Source organism: Sceloporus undulatus, chromosome 1 (genome assembly GCF_019175285.1).
Source record: "Sceloporus undulatus isolate JIND9_A2432 ecotype Alabama chromosome 1, SceUnd_v1.1, whole genome shotgun sequence".
Lineage (NCBI taxonomy): Eukaryota > Metazoa > Chordata > Lepidosauria > Squamata > Phrynosomatidae > Sceloporus > Sceloporus undulatus.
Genome location: NC_056522.1, coordinates 174,759,785 through 174,776,221, shown reverse-complemented (window position 1 = coordinate 174,776,221; position 16,437 = coordinate 174,759,785). Strand labels below are relative to the sequence as shown.

The following is a 16,437-nucleotide window of genomic DNA, read 5'->3' as shown; positions in this document are numbered from 1 at the left end:
GTGAGGTATCCAACAAAGATCTAACATACAGTGGTTTCATGCACTACTGTACGCATGTAGGAGCATGTAGGATATTCTGAAGTGGCAGAATCCTGAACTAAATCAAAGTGAGATTGAATCCAAATCTGAACCCTTCCAAACTCCTTTGCAACTGGGAGTTTTAGGGAGACATAGAAATATAACAATTATGTGTTCAAAAAATCTGATAAATGCCTCCCAAGTTCTCCATGTAATGAAAATGCCAGGATGAGAAGAATTGGGGGGGGGGGGGAGACATGTTTTCAAGGCTGCCAGCTCAGGATTCCAAGAGGGCTTGCTGGGATACTGAACAAATTTATAGCGGGACTGTTTCAGTGTTCAGTTCTCTCTTCCAGCACATGATCTAAGTTTTGATGGACTTTGTAGAACCTGTGAAGATGTAGTGTTGCAGACTTGTTTAGAAAATGCTTGGTTTTAAAGTCCTATATTTATATCTATCATTCATCCCTGTTGTCCTTTCTGCATGTTCTGTGCCAGTTCAGCAGAGTGCAAACTGTCTCTGTTGTTTTGCAGTAAGGAGTCCATGGCCCCTGCAACTACTCTTGTAAAATTCTGCAGTTCTCCCCCAGCCCCCAAGGATGGCTCTGTGATGCATTCAGTTTTTGTACAAATTTTCAGCTTCTCTCTCCAGCAAAAAAAAAAAGCGAGAGACGAGGACATCAAGGGTTCTGCCAAATTCCGGAAAGATGCCTGTTTTGTGCATCTAGCTGCAGGAGCATTACTGGCTGCTTGGTCACCCCACCTTCCCCTAGCCACAAGATGGTTGGAACAGGGCACCAAGTCAGGGAGGTTGTGGTAGACAGAGATGTTGGATACCTCTCTGTCCCTGGCAAGAAACAAAGCAAGAAACCAAGGTCATACAGAAGTGTAATTTGCAATTATGTCACCAACAGGATCCTGACTTATAATTTTAAAAGGCAGAAATTTGTTTTTCTTTTATGACAACTCAGATCTGTTAACTGAAGTGACTACATCACTTTATGGCCATCTCAAGATCAATAAGACTGATCCTGACCAAGCCATCAGCAGAGGCTGAACATTTAATTAGTGAAAGAAAATACTTAGTAGTACCCCTTCCCTACCTAAATAAATAAATACTCTTCCCAAAAATGCTTATGTTGAAACTGTGGTCAGCTATGGGCAAATTCTGAGTGCTGCTATTCAGATAAGTGACCCTTCCAAATCTCCCAGAGAAAGCAGCTTCTGTTCTGGGGAAAGCCATCTTGACATACCAGTGCCTATTTTTCCAGAGGACTCTACATAGGATGCTGCTTCCTAAAGTACCCACAGTGTCACACTATGGCCTGGAGACAGGCTGCTGCCTTGTTTACAGTTAGAACTAGTGCTGAACAAGCAAGACTTTTTTCCCTTTTGTTTGACAATTGCATGATTGAAAAAGACAGTTGCTGGGCTAAGCTGGCAAAGAGAGCTCTGGAAGTTCCCAGTGGAGGGACCAAGCTGCAGATCTTGACAGGCTTCTACTGGCAGGTGCAAGGAGCGGCCTTATCATCTCCTGGGCCAGACTGGCCCAAACTCCTAACTGGATGCTCCTAAGTGCAGTGAAAGCCAAAAGCCAGTATCCTAGCAGAAAATTTATCTTGAAATTTCTTAACCTCCTTGTCATGTTCCTGCTGTTGTCGTCTTCTTTTTTCCCCTTTAAAGAACATGGGAGTTAATAAAGGCACAGAAATATTGCTTTGGGAACAGGACAAAACAGGTGAAATTAGGGGCTGGAAGCAATATGAGAGAATGAGGATAAGGATGGTTTCCATTAGGCTAAGAAAAGGACTGCCTCTTGTTTGTTTTAAATTGCAATGCTTATTGCAACACTACTATTGCTATTGCTATTGCTACTGCTACTACTGATTCTTGCATTTATTTATATGCCACCCTCCCCCAAAAATTGGGACCCAAAGCAGCTCACAATTTAAAAGAACAATACAATTAAAACATACAAAAAGTTAACATTAAAATAGAGATAAACACTGAACGGGGCCAGTTATTGCAGCATCCTTCTTATGCTGTCCCATAAATTATGATCCTGAAAATTCTCTGTGAACATTCTCTATTTCTAACTTAATAACACTACACAAAGTAAACTAAAATTGTTATTACAAGTGTTTGCTTTTTGGTTCTTTCTATGGTTATTGATTGATTTGTAAAAGTGTTATATATTGTCTCAACACACAGTCACTGAATGAATGAATGAATGAATGAATGAATGAAAGGCAAATCTCAACCAAACTACTTTTATGAGGGTTCTAAAGGAACAGGCATAGATTCTCTGAAGTGTGAGTTAACTTAATACTTAATAAATAGAAACAGTGTGGTGTGGATTGGTTAGTGATTTTTGTTGTTGTTTTGAAAAGCCATTTTTCAAATATTCTTTACATTCACGGTTATGAAGTATTCCTTATAACTATAATGTGCCAATGTACTGTAAGTTTGGAAAAGTGCACACCATCAAAGTGACTGCTTTTAACCAAGCCTCCCTTCAAATCAGAACAAGCTGTGGTGCTTTTTTGTGGATTCATTCCACGATTCTAATGTTTAAACACCCATAAGCACATAGGGACACGTCAGTGGCATGTATCACTACCAAGTGATAATGTTGTCATTCTTGAATATTTAAGAGTTGTCTGATCTCTTGCAAACATCTTAAAGATGAGAAAATGAAAAGCCAGCAGTTTGAAATGTGTGCTGTTTTGGGGGGATGGGTGGGCAGAGGACTTAATTCAGTGTACAATGGCTATATCTATTTCGGTTTGTGTCTGGCATTTTCTCTCTACGGTTGTTTTCTGAACAGGGGTGCCAGAACCAATTTTTAACTGCTAAGATGGGCTTGTGTAAGGGATGAGTGGCCATATTTTCATCCCTGCTACAGTGTGAGTTTGCATGCTCTGTAGAATTGTTGCCACTTTTCAAAGCCAGTTGCCTTCTTCCTACATTTCACCAGCACAAAGAGCTGTTAGAATACAGATTCTTCATTTGTTGTTGTGGTAACTTGAGAAATCTCTGACAATATAGTAGGACATTCTGGTGAAAAGATTACCTTTGGCACTCTGTATTCACTCCTTCCTTCAATGGAATTGGTCCTGTTTCATGTTATTCTCAGTACAACCCTAGCAGTAGGTAGATTGGAAGAGAGATTTGCCCAAAGCTGTTCAGTGAACTTCATAATTTCACCCAATCCAAGACCAACACTATCCAGTATATTACACAAGGCAGATGGAAAATGGGTCTCTCCCTCTGCTACCATTATAGCAATATCGATTTCTAAAGTTAATGCCTAGGTATCAGTGACTACATCTTGAAGGGTAGTGTGGAAAACAAGAAGTGATATGGACAGTCAGTGCAGTATTTTCATAGGCACTGTATATTTCCTGGGTGTTTCACTACACAGACCTCTGGGTCAGGCCTGGACAACATACTGCTGGACTGCAACTCCCAGCATTCTTCACCATTGGCTTTGCTGAGCAGGGTTGCTGGGTGTTGTAATCCAACAAAATTTAGAGGGGCATATTTTGTCCAACTTGGCATATGTTCTGGTAAAAAAAAAAAAGAATTAATAACCTGGATCTTCTATTCAGTCTGAAAGGGAAGGAGTACTGGAGGGATTGCACAGTTCTGCAGAAAATCATGTGGCCTAGATAGTCCCAAACAGTATTTGCTATTCCCTTGTCTGCTCATTTAAGACAAGCTTCACCATTTAATTAAACAGTGGAAGCCCACACAATCAATACCCATGGATAAAGAAAATAGGCAGAGCAATGAAAAATCTCTCCAAAACACACAAAACACTTGAGTAATCAGACACTGGGGAGAAACACTGGACTCGCAGACACTGTGAGTTATTGTTAGTTTAGGGGCTGCCTTCAGATTATTGCTTTTTTAGAGATCTGGCGGTGGTACTATAACAGCAGAGCTTTCGTGTTGTTATACACACATTAATTTGTGTCTGCTTCAGCTCATGGATGTGCATGTGCCTGTTTGTGTGTTCCTCCCAGCTAGAATTTCAAAACTGTAGTTACAAAAGCTGATATACATTTGACTACATAGGTGTGATTGTTGATGATATCTGATGAATGGTATCTGTGATGAGCTGTAGTTAAGGTTTTTTAAAAAGACATCCCATAGGAAAACAAAGATACTTTGTACAGAAATAAACTTTGTATTATTAAAAAGAAAAATGAGCTTGGTTGTATTTGGGAGTATTATTGACTAGAGAAAAAAATCTTCATAATCATACAGGATGATATAATTCTCATGCTTTCTCACCATGCTTTGGGGGATTTTCTACATAAAAAGGAGGGCACTTTAATAGAAAAATGGGATTTCCTGCATAAAGAATCCTGTATGTCTGCATGCACATACAGATGCATGTGTACACACACACACCAAGTAGCAAATTTTATACAATGTGCAGTATCCAAGTGTGAAGAAACTTGTCACATTCGGATTCCTCTCATAGAATTTCCTGGTGTTTATAAAACTATTTTTAAAATACTCATTTGAATATGTCTAATATTATTTCCATCCCTAATAATAACAATGTTTTTGCTTTCATTGGGCAGTACAGGAAGCAGCTGTAACTGAGAATTAGGAAGGCAGAACAAGCATGCTTCCTTTCTGTTATGAATCTTCCCTTCCCTCCATCACTAAAGTTACTGAGACACTAACTAGCTTCCAAGAAATGAATACTTCTTCTTGTTGTGTGCCTTCAAGTAATTTCTGGTTTATGGTGAGATTTGTTTGACACTGCCCTCCTGTGAAGCTGAGAGAGTGGGACTTGCCTAATGTCCATGGCTGAACAGGGATTCAAACCCTGGTCTCCAGAGTCACAGTCCTGCACACACCATTACATCACACTGAATCTAAACAAATGCTTATCATAGAGTAAAAAGTGCATGCAACTACTACTATGGCATGAATAGATGTATAGTGACTAGATCAAGGGATGTAATAGTGCCACTCTATTCTGCTTTGGTCAGGCCACACCTGGAATACTGTGTCCAGTTCTGGACACCACCATTCAAAAAGGATGTGGAGAAACTGGAGCATGTCCAAAGGAGGGCAACTAAAATGGTGAAGGGTCTGGAAACCATTCTTATGAGGAACAACTTAGGGAGCTGGATAAGTTTAGCCTGTAGAATAGAAGGTTAAGAAGTGATATAATGGCCCTGTTTAAATATTTGAAAGGGTGTCATATTGAGAATGGAGCAAGATTGTTTTCTGCTGCTCCAGAGAATACAATCCAGACCAATGGATTCAAACAGGAAAAGAGATTCCACCTCAACATTAGGAAGAACTTCCTAATACAGTGCACCCACGTCACACGTGGGCTCATTATTTGCTGCTTTCAGCACATGCTGAAAGCAGCACTGGAAGAAGAAGCGACATGTGCACCGGAAGAAACAATGGTGTGTCACCACCACCCTGCGCCGCTGCAAGTCACCGTCGCCCCACACCACCGCAAGCATGAGCCCCTTTACTTGTAATGGGGCTCGAGCATATGCGCTATTCCTTTTACGTGGGGGGAGGGGGGGCTGGAACAGATCCCCCACATAAATGAAGGGTGCACTGTAGTGTGAGCTGTTCAACAGTGGAACACATTCCCTTGGAGTGTGGTGGAGTCTCCTTCTTTGGAGCTCTTTAAACAGAGGCTGGATGGCCCTCTGTTGGCAGTGTTCCTGCATGGCGGAGGTTGGACTAGGTGGCCCTTGTGGTCTCTTCCAACTCTGTGATTCCATACTACCACTATTTCATCTTTGTCTTTGTCTTCTTATTGCATCCTTTCTCCAAAGAGTTCACCAAACACACACACACATATAACGTTATTGCATGGCACTTGGAAATGGAACGGAATGGAACCGGTGTGTGTGTGTGTGTGTGTGTGTGTGTGTGTGTGTGTGTGTGTATTACCACATGGGGAAATGCTGCTGATGCTGCTGGGAGTCCCCAAATCATTCCCCAGATGTTCCATGGCAGCCAATTTTGAAGAACGGTTCAAAATAGTCCTTCAAAATCAGCTGCCAGAAATGGCTGGGGAATGGTTTGGGGACTCCCGGCAGCATCAGCGGTGTTCTCTCATGTGGTAGCACATGTTTTCCTCCCTCTCGTTCCATTCCATTCGCATTCATCCAAGTGCCATGGAATAAGCTTAATACATACCAAAGCCAACCATGACATCAGACTGGCCCATTTATTTAAGCAGTTAATTCTTTCATGTGTTATTATTGAACATGTTTTTAATAGATAATTTTTAAAGTTTTAATGATAATCTTTAAACTTGTGTTTACATTATATGGCTAGCTGCATTCTGCACATTTTAAAATAAAAGGTAAAGGTATTCCGTTGAAAAGATTGTCAAGTCATCTCCGACCATAAAGACCGGTGCTCATTTCCATTACTACGTCAAAGGGCCAACGTTGTCAAAGACTACTCTGTGATCACGTGGCCAGTATGATTTCACAGAATGCTATTTTTTAATAGAAAGGTGTTAATAAAATATATGAATAAGAACACCCGTGAACATTTTGCTTCCGTTCAGGACTCCCAAATCTTAGTATAACCATTATAACATACTAGTTCACCAGTCTCATATATGCTGTTCTGAGATGCTTTCAGGTAAAAGGTGCAGAAAAAAAAATACTCAAAATGCATGTAAGGGACACTGTCTCAACACTGCCATCAAGTAACCCAAAGTAGCCTATGAAATGACAATTATTCCTGTCTGCTCACAGGAGAAGCTTTACATTTGGCCAGGGATTTTGGCTACACCTGTGAAACTGAATTCCCAGCCAAAGCAGTTGGGGAACATCTCGCCAGACAGCACATGGAACAGAAGGAACAGACAGCGAGGAAAAAGATGATTTTAGCAACCAAGTAAGTAAATTATAAGACACATAATTTACATGTGGGTTTGAAAACTGACATTGAAATAACTCAACATTGAGGCTCCAAGACCAAGGTTTTCTTGTTTTTTTAGAATTGACATACTGAATTGATAGCATGTTGGCCACGAAAAACAAACACACTCAAAACCCCCACACAAAAATGCGCCTCGTGAATCAATGTAATATTAGAGATGAGAAACTACACAAGATTTTACCTTTATTGTTTTTCGAAAGTCCATTGCCCCTCCATTTTTTTTTCAAACTTGTAAAGAAGGACCCAGACACACATAGAATTTCCATTGTTAAACTCTTCATGTGAGCATGTCATTTTGATGAGAATGAGAGTTTGAGATGGAGATCTCAAGTTTGGGGCCGATGGTGCATCACTGGAATGAACTACCTTATGAATGGTGGCTGGGGGTGATGGTGTGTGTCTTCAATTTTGTCTGTTTTCTAGCATGTCTTTATTGCCCTCTGATGGACAGAATAAGAATTGCATAGTTGCATGTTGCAAATGTGTGAGCCCTGCAGCCATTTCCAATTAACACTGTTCTAGACCAGAAAAACCTTCTTGTGTATGTATGTAAAAGTTTATTCGGTCATTGACCTTCTTGGAAATTTTATTCAGAAAAATTTTATTCAGAAAAAACACTTGGCAAACATGGGGTTTACTCCATCAGAAACTTTTTCGATAGGCATGCAAATAAATTAGGTGCTTACTTATTGATGGTGAATCTAGTCAAATGCCTACAGAGCACCACTGAGGAAAGGATTTTCAATACATGGCTACTTCCTGTACCTTGTTGAGGGAATTATTCAGTGGGAAGTGTGAAAATCCCACTGTTTACACATTGATGCAAAGTCCAGTGTTATCAATAATGTATTACAAAGTCTATATTAAAATTCTTGAAGTGTGCAGAAATATGTTCTTGGATTAATGAGGATGTGCATTACGAAGGTATAACAGATTTCATTGAGAGGTCCGGCACAGAGCTGTCTAATTGTTTCCTAGTGAGGAACTGCCAGGTCTTACAAAATTACAGTATCTAATGTAGAATCACAGAATCATAGGCCTGTTACAGACTGCCAAAATAAAGCTGCTTCGGGTCTCTTTGGAGGTATGCTATTTAAATGATGCATGGGTCCTAAGTGTATGGAGGTCGTGCCAAAGCCACATTCCATTCCAAAGTACAACTTTGGTGCAGCTTCCGGACTCTTAGGATGCATGCATCATTTAAACAGCATACCTCCAAAGAGACCCGAAGCAGCTTTATTTTGGCAGTCTGTAACAGGCCATAGAGTTGGAAGAGACCACAAAGGCCATGCAGTCCAACCCCCTGCCATGCAGGAACTCTCAATCAAAGCATCCCCAACAGATGGCCATCCAGCCTCTGTTTAAAGACTTCCAAGGAGGGACACTATCAAAGGAAGTGTGTTCCACTGTCAAACAGCCCTTACTGTCAGAAGGTTCCTCCTATGTTGAGGTGGAATCTTTTTCCTGTAGCTTGCATCCATTGTTCCGTGTCCTGTTCTTTGAAGCAGCAGAAACAAGCTTGCTCCCTCCTCAATATGACACCCCTTAAAATATTTAAACAGGCTATCATATCACCTCTTAACCTTCTCCACTCCAGGCTAAACATCCCCAGCTCCCTAAGTCGTTCCTCGTAGGACATGGTTTCCAGACCCTTCAATACTTTATTCACCCTCCTTTGTATACGCTCCAGTTTCTCAATGTCTTTTTTAAATTGTGGTGCCCAGAACTGAACACAATATTCCAGGTGGGGTCTGATCAGAGCAAAATAGAGTGACACTATTACTTCACTTGATCTAGACACTATACTTCTATTGATGCAGCCTAAAATCGCATTGGCCTTGTTAGCTGCCGCATCGCATTGTTGACTCATGTTCAACGTATGGTCTACTTGGACTCCTAGATCCCTTTCACAAGTAGTTTCATTCAGCCAGGTGTCCTCCATCCTGTATCTGTGCTTTTCATTTTTCTGCCCTTACATTTCTCCGTGTTGAATTTCATTTTGTTAGCTATGGCCCAGTTTTCTAGTCTGTTCAGGTCATTTTGAATCTTGATCCTGTCCTCTGGGGGACAATTGTCCATCGCCGACTAGTCCACAAGCTATCTGGGATAACATCATCCAATTTCATGCCGATCACATTTGGTGCAGTAGACTGATTGAGGGCTTCATGGCCAGCTCAAGTATTTTGCACCCTGAAATGAGGGATCAAATGGTGTCCCCACCCCTAAATCAGGATGCATAGTGCTGAACACTAGGGTATTTTGGCAAAGATGGAAGCAGAAAATCCCATAAGTCCCTCTCTCCACCGTTAGCATGAGAAAGATAATAATAAAAAGTTAACTAACAATTTGCTGTCCTTCCATGACATCTGAAGTCTACAGCCTTTCGTAGCGGAGTTCCTCATCCAGTCTAATGGGCCAGCTCTTTTCATAACTCTGAAAATATTTCTCCAGGCTGAGATTCTTGCACATACTGAGGCAAAGTCCTGTTGATGCCTTACATGAGTGTAGTATGCCAGAGTAAGATATTTTTTGGAATGGTATATAGCATCAGTGGGAGGGATAACAATCAAAAAGCCAACTCTATTACCATAGATAATATTCTGTGAGCTCCAAGGAGCATAGGAGCTGGCAGAACAGCCTTTTCTTCTAACAAACATTGCTTCCAGCATGGCTGGCCCCTTGTCATCTCAGCACCAGTGGGCATTTTATCCTTGCCACCACATCACCACCCATGCCAGTGAAGTTACATTGGCCAATACAACAATGACCTGACTCTCATTTTCATTCAGTCTCACTTAAAAATCTCTCAGATGGTGTTCTAGCAGAGTGTAAAGCCCCATACAGGTATTACAGTCTAAATATCTAAGGAAGAATAAGTTCCATTTCCTCTCCTTGCACATTTCCATAACTCTGCTTATGGCAAAAGTGAATTTCTAAAGAGTTATTCCTCTTCCTTGTGCTTTTATTGTGCATGGCTACAAGGGGATATAGTTACAAATACAGTGGACCCTTGTTATGCGCTGGAGTTTGGTTCCAAGATCCTCCGTGTATAACAAAATCTGTGTATGCTCAAGTCCCATTAAATATAATGACATAGCAAAATGGTGTCCCTTATAAAAAATGGAAAATCAAGGTTTAATATTTGAAATGTATACTTTTTTTTAACATTTTCAAACCGTGTATGCTTGAATCCATGTATAAAAAATCTGTGTATAAGAAGGGCCAACTGTAGTTCTGCTGAATGAAACAGAGCCAAAAGAGCTGCATTTGGATAAGTCCATTATAAATTGCAGCTTTCTAGCCTGATCCACAAACCATTTAAGCTCATGTATATGACACCAGCTAGTTCATGCATGTATGTGGCTTAACCTAAAGCACTCCCAATCCAATTGTTTTATCAGTCAGACCATATTTTTGCATAGGGCTGAGTGGTAATTTATGTCCCAGTCCAGTGGGCAGACCTTTCAGTCCTGACAGATTTCTGACCTTCATCCCTGATGTCTTTCTAACATTGTCAGTACCATGACATGAAGCCCGGTGGCAAGAATCAGGTAGCCACAAATAACCTATACAATATCAAAGATTCCCATGAAAGTCGCAAGATTTCTGCTTCCTTGAAAAGTGAACTTCTTTCCTACTTGATATGCAACCCCTCTTCAAACAATCTCCTTTGGCTATATCTAGCATGCAGTGGTCTACAAATCACTTAACAGCCACTACTTTTATTAGGCCACATGCAGTCATTAGAATCAGAGTGCTCAAAAATGCACAACTATATAGCAGAGACGAATAGGCCCAGTGAATCCCTTTGTCTTCCCAAAGGGGCCATAAAAACAATTATTCCACCTAGATTGTAAAGATGAAACAGAATCTTAAAACATTTGCCTAAGACTAAGAACCTTATCACATATGAAACTGGAACTCCAATCTGGGGCCCTTCCGCAGTGAGGGAGAAGCACGGTTACTTCAAATACAAGGCAGTTCACACGATGTATTATCACACATGAAGAACGAAATTGTGGTCACTACTGGGGCAAAGAGTTCATATAGCTATATACCCATTGGCTTGCCATTTCAAAATGACCTCTTTCTTCCAAGAGTGATGGACCTTCACTCAAGCTGCATTCCCAAAGAAAGAATGGAATGAGCATTTCTTTAGGCTTATTCACTCCAATGATTCCCATTACAGATTGTTGGAGCCAGGATTTGACACTATAAAGGCTGAAATGAGGGGAAAATAACCCTCTGCTTTCATTTTAAAACAGTTTTCAAGCAATCTGGCTGGGAAAATGATGTCTTCTCTCTCTCTCTCTCTCTCTCTCTCTCTCTCTCTCTCTCTCTCTCTCTCACACACACACACACACACACACACACACACACATATGCTGTCACAAATGTATGCACTTTTTGTGTGCTGCAATGGGGCAAAGACAAGCACCCCACCTAAATTTAGTTGATAGGAACCCCAGGGCTGTAATCCAGGCTCCAGGAAGAGAAGAGGGGAGGGAAATGAGGCCTGCCAGCCGACACACTCCCAGGTTGAAGGGTCACTGAGCTTTTTCCAAGTCCGTTGGAATATCACCATGATATTTTAGATTATTCATTTGGAACACTTCTCCATTTGGGAGCCTGGATTACAGCCCCAAGGATTCCTATCAGTCATAACAAGTAGAGTAATAATAAGTAATAATAATGCCAACTTTGTCCCCATTTCTACTTTGGGAGCAATATTACAGGGGCCAATAACATCACCCACAACATCAGAGGTGCATTTATTTGTTTTTCCTCCAATGTGATATATGCCATCCTATGCCAGCAAAGACCATCTACACTGTACAAACAGGACTGTACAAACAGGATAAATAGACACAAATCTGACATTAAAAATGGCAATACTCAGAAAACAGTTGCAGAACATTTTAACCTTCCTGGACGTACAAGTAAGGGATTTACAGGTCACAGTCCTTGAACATGGAAATTACAAAAGGAAGACTAGAAAGAGAAACAGATGGACTGAATCATATTCATAAATTCCAATCCATTAGCAGAGGTAGGAATAATGACAATGGCTTCATGATGCACTAAACATATTAGCACAAGAGTCCTTGCTACTGCAGAAAAAGAATCTTTTCAGAAAGAGTTAAATTCATTTTTTCAAGTATCTAGACATAACTAAATTGCATTATGACTGTAATTTAACAAGGGAATTTCATTCCTTTTGAAATGTAACATGGATTTTTAGTTGCTTGCATAGTTGTAGGACATAACCTCACTAATAAAGGAGAAAGAATATCACATGGTTCAATCACTAGCTCATGATGTTGCCCTATACTTTGTTGTGGTTATTGGAGTGACAAGATGATAAAAAAAAAAGAGAGAAGAGTATTTGTGTAGCACGGGGCATAGCCTTGAAACATTTGGGTGTTCTTGTAACATTTGCTTGTTTTTTTAAGTAATTAAAAAGAAATTACATTAGCTACCTTTAAGAAATAGGAAAGTAAAAAGTTATTTTAAATAAACAGTAACTATAATATAATTAACAACATGAACTGACTTGTAGGTGTTGGAAACTCTAACCACAATGGACTACTATTGATTGATTGATTGATTGACTGACTGACTGATATTAATTGATAGCTTGATTCAGTAAGGCCTTTGAAAAGGTCCCCCACTATATTCAATAATCTAGTAAAATATGGGCTTGACAATGTTAGGAGTTAGGTGTTAAGTGCATTTGTAATTGGTTGACTGGCTTAGATGAAGGAATAGAGGGCATGCTTATGAATTTTGTAGATGACAACAAATTAGGAGTACCTAATACCCCAGAAGAAAGGATCGGAAGTAAAAATGACCTCTCTAGATTAGAAAGCTGAGCCAAAATTAATTTCAAAAAGGAAAATGTAAGGTACTGGTCTTAAGTAGAAAAAATGAAATGCATAGATATAGGATGAGGGACACTTGGCTTAACAAGACTACATGTAAAAGGGATTTAGGAGTCCTAGTAGACCACAAGTTGAACATGAGTTAACAGTGTAATGTGACAGCTAAAAAAGCCAGTGTGATTCTTGGCTGTATCAATAGGAGTATAGTGCCTAGGTTGAGGGAAGTAATAGTGCCACTCTATTATGCTTTGGTCAGACCTCACCTGGAATACTGTGTCCAGTTCTCTGCCCAAGACGTAACAGATGTGAACAAGCTGGAGCATGCAACCAAAATGGTGAAAAGTCTATCAACCATGCCTATCAGGAGTGACTTAGGCAGCTGGGTATGTTTAGTCATGAGAAGAGAAGGTGAAGAGGTGACATAATAGCTCTGTTTAAATATTTGAAGCGATGTCATGTTGAGGATGAAGCAAGATTAGTTTCTGCTGTTCCAGAGACTAGGATATGGAGCAATGAATGCAGACTACAGGAAAAGAAATTCTACCTCAACATAAGGAAGAACTTCCTGACAGTAAGAACTGTTCGACAGTGGAATGCACAAGAGTGATGGAGTCTCTTTCTTTGGAGGTTTTTAAACAGAGGCTGGATAGCCATCTGTTGGAGGTGCTTTGATTGTGTGTTCCTGGATGGCAGGGAGTTGAATTTAATAGCCTTGAGGTCTGTTCCAACTCTATAATTCTATTATTCTAAAAGCAACTTCCAAATCATCCCCTGGATGACTACTAGAAGACCAGAAGCCCTCCCTACTCCAACTTGGCCATTTCTGGTTTAACTAATTCCTCTGACAAAATTTAGAAAATATTATTGTTGTTTGTTGTTAGCTGCCATCAAATTGACTTCAACATATAGCAACTCCATGAATGAGGACCTTGATGTCACCTTGTCATCACCCAGCCTGTAGTCTTGCCGATCCAGGGCCTTGGGTTCCTTGATTGGGCCTGTCCATCTGGAATGCAGTCTTCCTCCTTTCCTACTGTCTTCTACCTTGAAAAGCATTACTTTTTAATGAATCATGCCTTATATTCGATACTGAAATTAATAATACTACTGCAGTGGTATGAATAGGACATATGAGGGGGAAGATTATTTTCATGACAAACCTAGCATGTGACCTTGACAGTTATGCCTCTGTTCTGATTCTAGGCAAATATGTAAAGAATTCCAGGACCTCCTTAGCCAAGACAGATCACCCTTGGGATCCTCTAGACCCACTCCAATATTGGACCTTGACATCCAGAGACATTTAACACATTTCAGGTATGACCTTCTAAGTTTCTTTTATGGAATCATTTACCTAAAGAAATCTGAAATGGGAAATGTTGGTGATCATTTTATCTGTCATTATGCTACTTGAACAGAAGCTGAGACAATGTGTACTTCTGCCAGCACATTTGACATTAGGAGCAGGATGTGTTAAAACTGCAGAGTGAACTACCAGTTGTTCATGTTATGGGGTGGGTAGGCGGAAGGAACAAACATCTGTACAATTCATTGGTTACCAAATCTCAGGAGCTTTTGACAGCCTAGTCCTTGAGGGCAGTCACATCAGGGAGAGGAGGGGAGAGAAGGAGAAATCTGGAGGGGGACTTCTTCCACAGTTCACTGCCGACAGTTAGATTAACAAAATTCAAGGGATCTGGGAGGAGGGAACCTTGCAGTGGAGAGGAGGTGTGTGTGGCTTTGTGCACAATTCTCTGCCCAAGACCTAACAGTAAGAATTGATAAAATGGCTGCACCCAGGCTCTGGAAGTTTTTTCCTTCAGATAGCTAAAAACTTCCTGATAGGAAAGCTAAACAGAACTATGAAAATTTTCAAAGCTCCTGCATTGAATTTGTTTTGATTTTATTACTGAAAGATAACAACTTGTTTTAGTAAATGCTTTGTACTTGTTTCTTCTAACTTGGTAATTTTGTTTGACTTAGGTTTGTTTTAACAGTTAGCTGCTTTGAATATTTTAGATGATAAATGCGATGTGTGTATTTAAAATTGATAATTAAACAACTCGAATCATTTCAGTTTTTCCATGAATTGCATGTATCTTTGATGGGGGGGGGGGGGGGTCTCTGGTCACAAATTCAGGGTTGAAATCTGATCTCATGAAGATGTGCTTGCAGACAAAGGCTAGGATGCAAGAGAAACATGTTTCAACCTGATTTGTTAAAAGTAAGCAGTGAAGTGCTCTCTAGTGGTTCCAGAAAAAAGCAAAGGTTTCTTTTCTACCACTCTGCTATGAACAAAGGAAGTAGTAAGAGTATGTGTATACCAAGTCAGATGGAAGCAGGAATGGAGTACTAGATTACTTGTGCTGCACCTAAATGGACATTTGTTCTTGGTCTAATCTATTTGATTAGATTATTGCAAGTATCAGTTTTATCAATGTAGCTGAACCAAAGGCTGGCTGTAGATGGAATAAACATGCCTGATACTTCATGAAGTACCCATGGTCATTATTGGATAGTGTAATAATGGGATCCTTCTAGGGTTTAGCTTCTAAACTGTGGAAGTGAAACAATTTGTAGTGTTATGGCAGTGTATCATATTTTCCAGAATATTATACAGTACTGCAATGCTGTTGTTGTTGTTGTTGCAAAAGAAACAGAAACACAGCCATCAGATCTATCGTAGAACTTTTTAATAATAATAATAATAATAATAATAATAATAATAATAATAATAATATTTTATTATAGACCGCTATTCCGCAATGATCATAGCGGTTGTACAGTAAAATTGCAAACAATACAAAAAATTGCTGCCTCTCTCCCCCTCAAGATGGTGGTTGGAGGGGGCTCTTTGTCTTCCAGGCCAGGCCTCTCTCCCCCTCAAGATGGTGGTTGGAGGAGGGCTCTTTGTCTTCAGGCCAGGCCTCTCTCCCCTCAAGATGGTGGTTGGAGGAGGGCTCTTTTTTCTTCCAGGCCTGGCCTCTCTCCCCCTCAAGATGGTGGTTGGAGGAGGGCTCTTTGTCTTCAGGCCAGGCCTCTCTCCCCCTCAAGATGGTGGTTGGAGGAGGGTCGTCTTTGTCTTCCAGGCCAGGCCTCTCTCCCCCTCAGATGGTGGTTGGAGGGGGCTCTTTGTCTTCAGGCCGGCTCTCTCCCCCTCAAGATGGTGGTTGGAGGAGGGCTCTTTTTCTTCCAGGCCTGGCCTCTCTCCCCCTCAAGATGGTGGTTGGAGGAGGCCTCTTTGTTTCCAGGCCAGGCCTCTTTCCCCCTCAAGATGGTGGTTGGAGAGGGGCTCTTTGTCTTCAGGCCAGGCCTCTCTCCCCCTCAAGATGGTGGTTGGAGGAGGTTTCTTTTTCTTCCAGGCCTGGCCTCTCTCCCCTCAAGATGGTGGTTGGAGGAGGGCTCTTTGTCTTCCAGGCCAGGCCTCTCTTCCCCCTCAAGATGGTGGTTGGGGGAGGGCATCTTTGTCTTCAGGCCGGCCTCTCTCCCCTCGATGGTGGTTGGAGGAGGGTTCTTTTTCTTCCAGGCCTGCCTCTCTCCCCTCAAGATGTGGTTGGAGGAGGGCTCTTTGTCTTCCAGGCCAGGC

At 41.0% G+C, this 16,437-nt stretch overlaps 1 protein-coding gene across 1 annotated transcript in view; it reads left to right on the top strand.

Annotated features, from left to right (window-relative positions):
- The window catches only part of TFAP2D (transcription factor AP-2 delta), a 69,675-nt gene that overhangs the window by 40,537 nt on the left and 12,701 nt on the right, over positions 1 to 16,437 (top strand). Inside the window, exons 7-8 of the mRNA XM_042445173.1 lie at positions 6,783 to 6,924; positions 14,055 to 14,168. Coding sequence (XP_042301107.1) covers positions 6,783 to 6,924; positions 14,055 to 14,168 — 256 coding nt within the window. The remainder of the gene's footprint in view (positions 1 to 6,782; positions 6,925 to 14,054; positions 14,169 to 16,437) is intronic.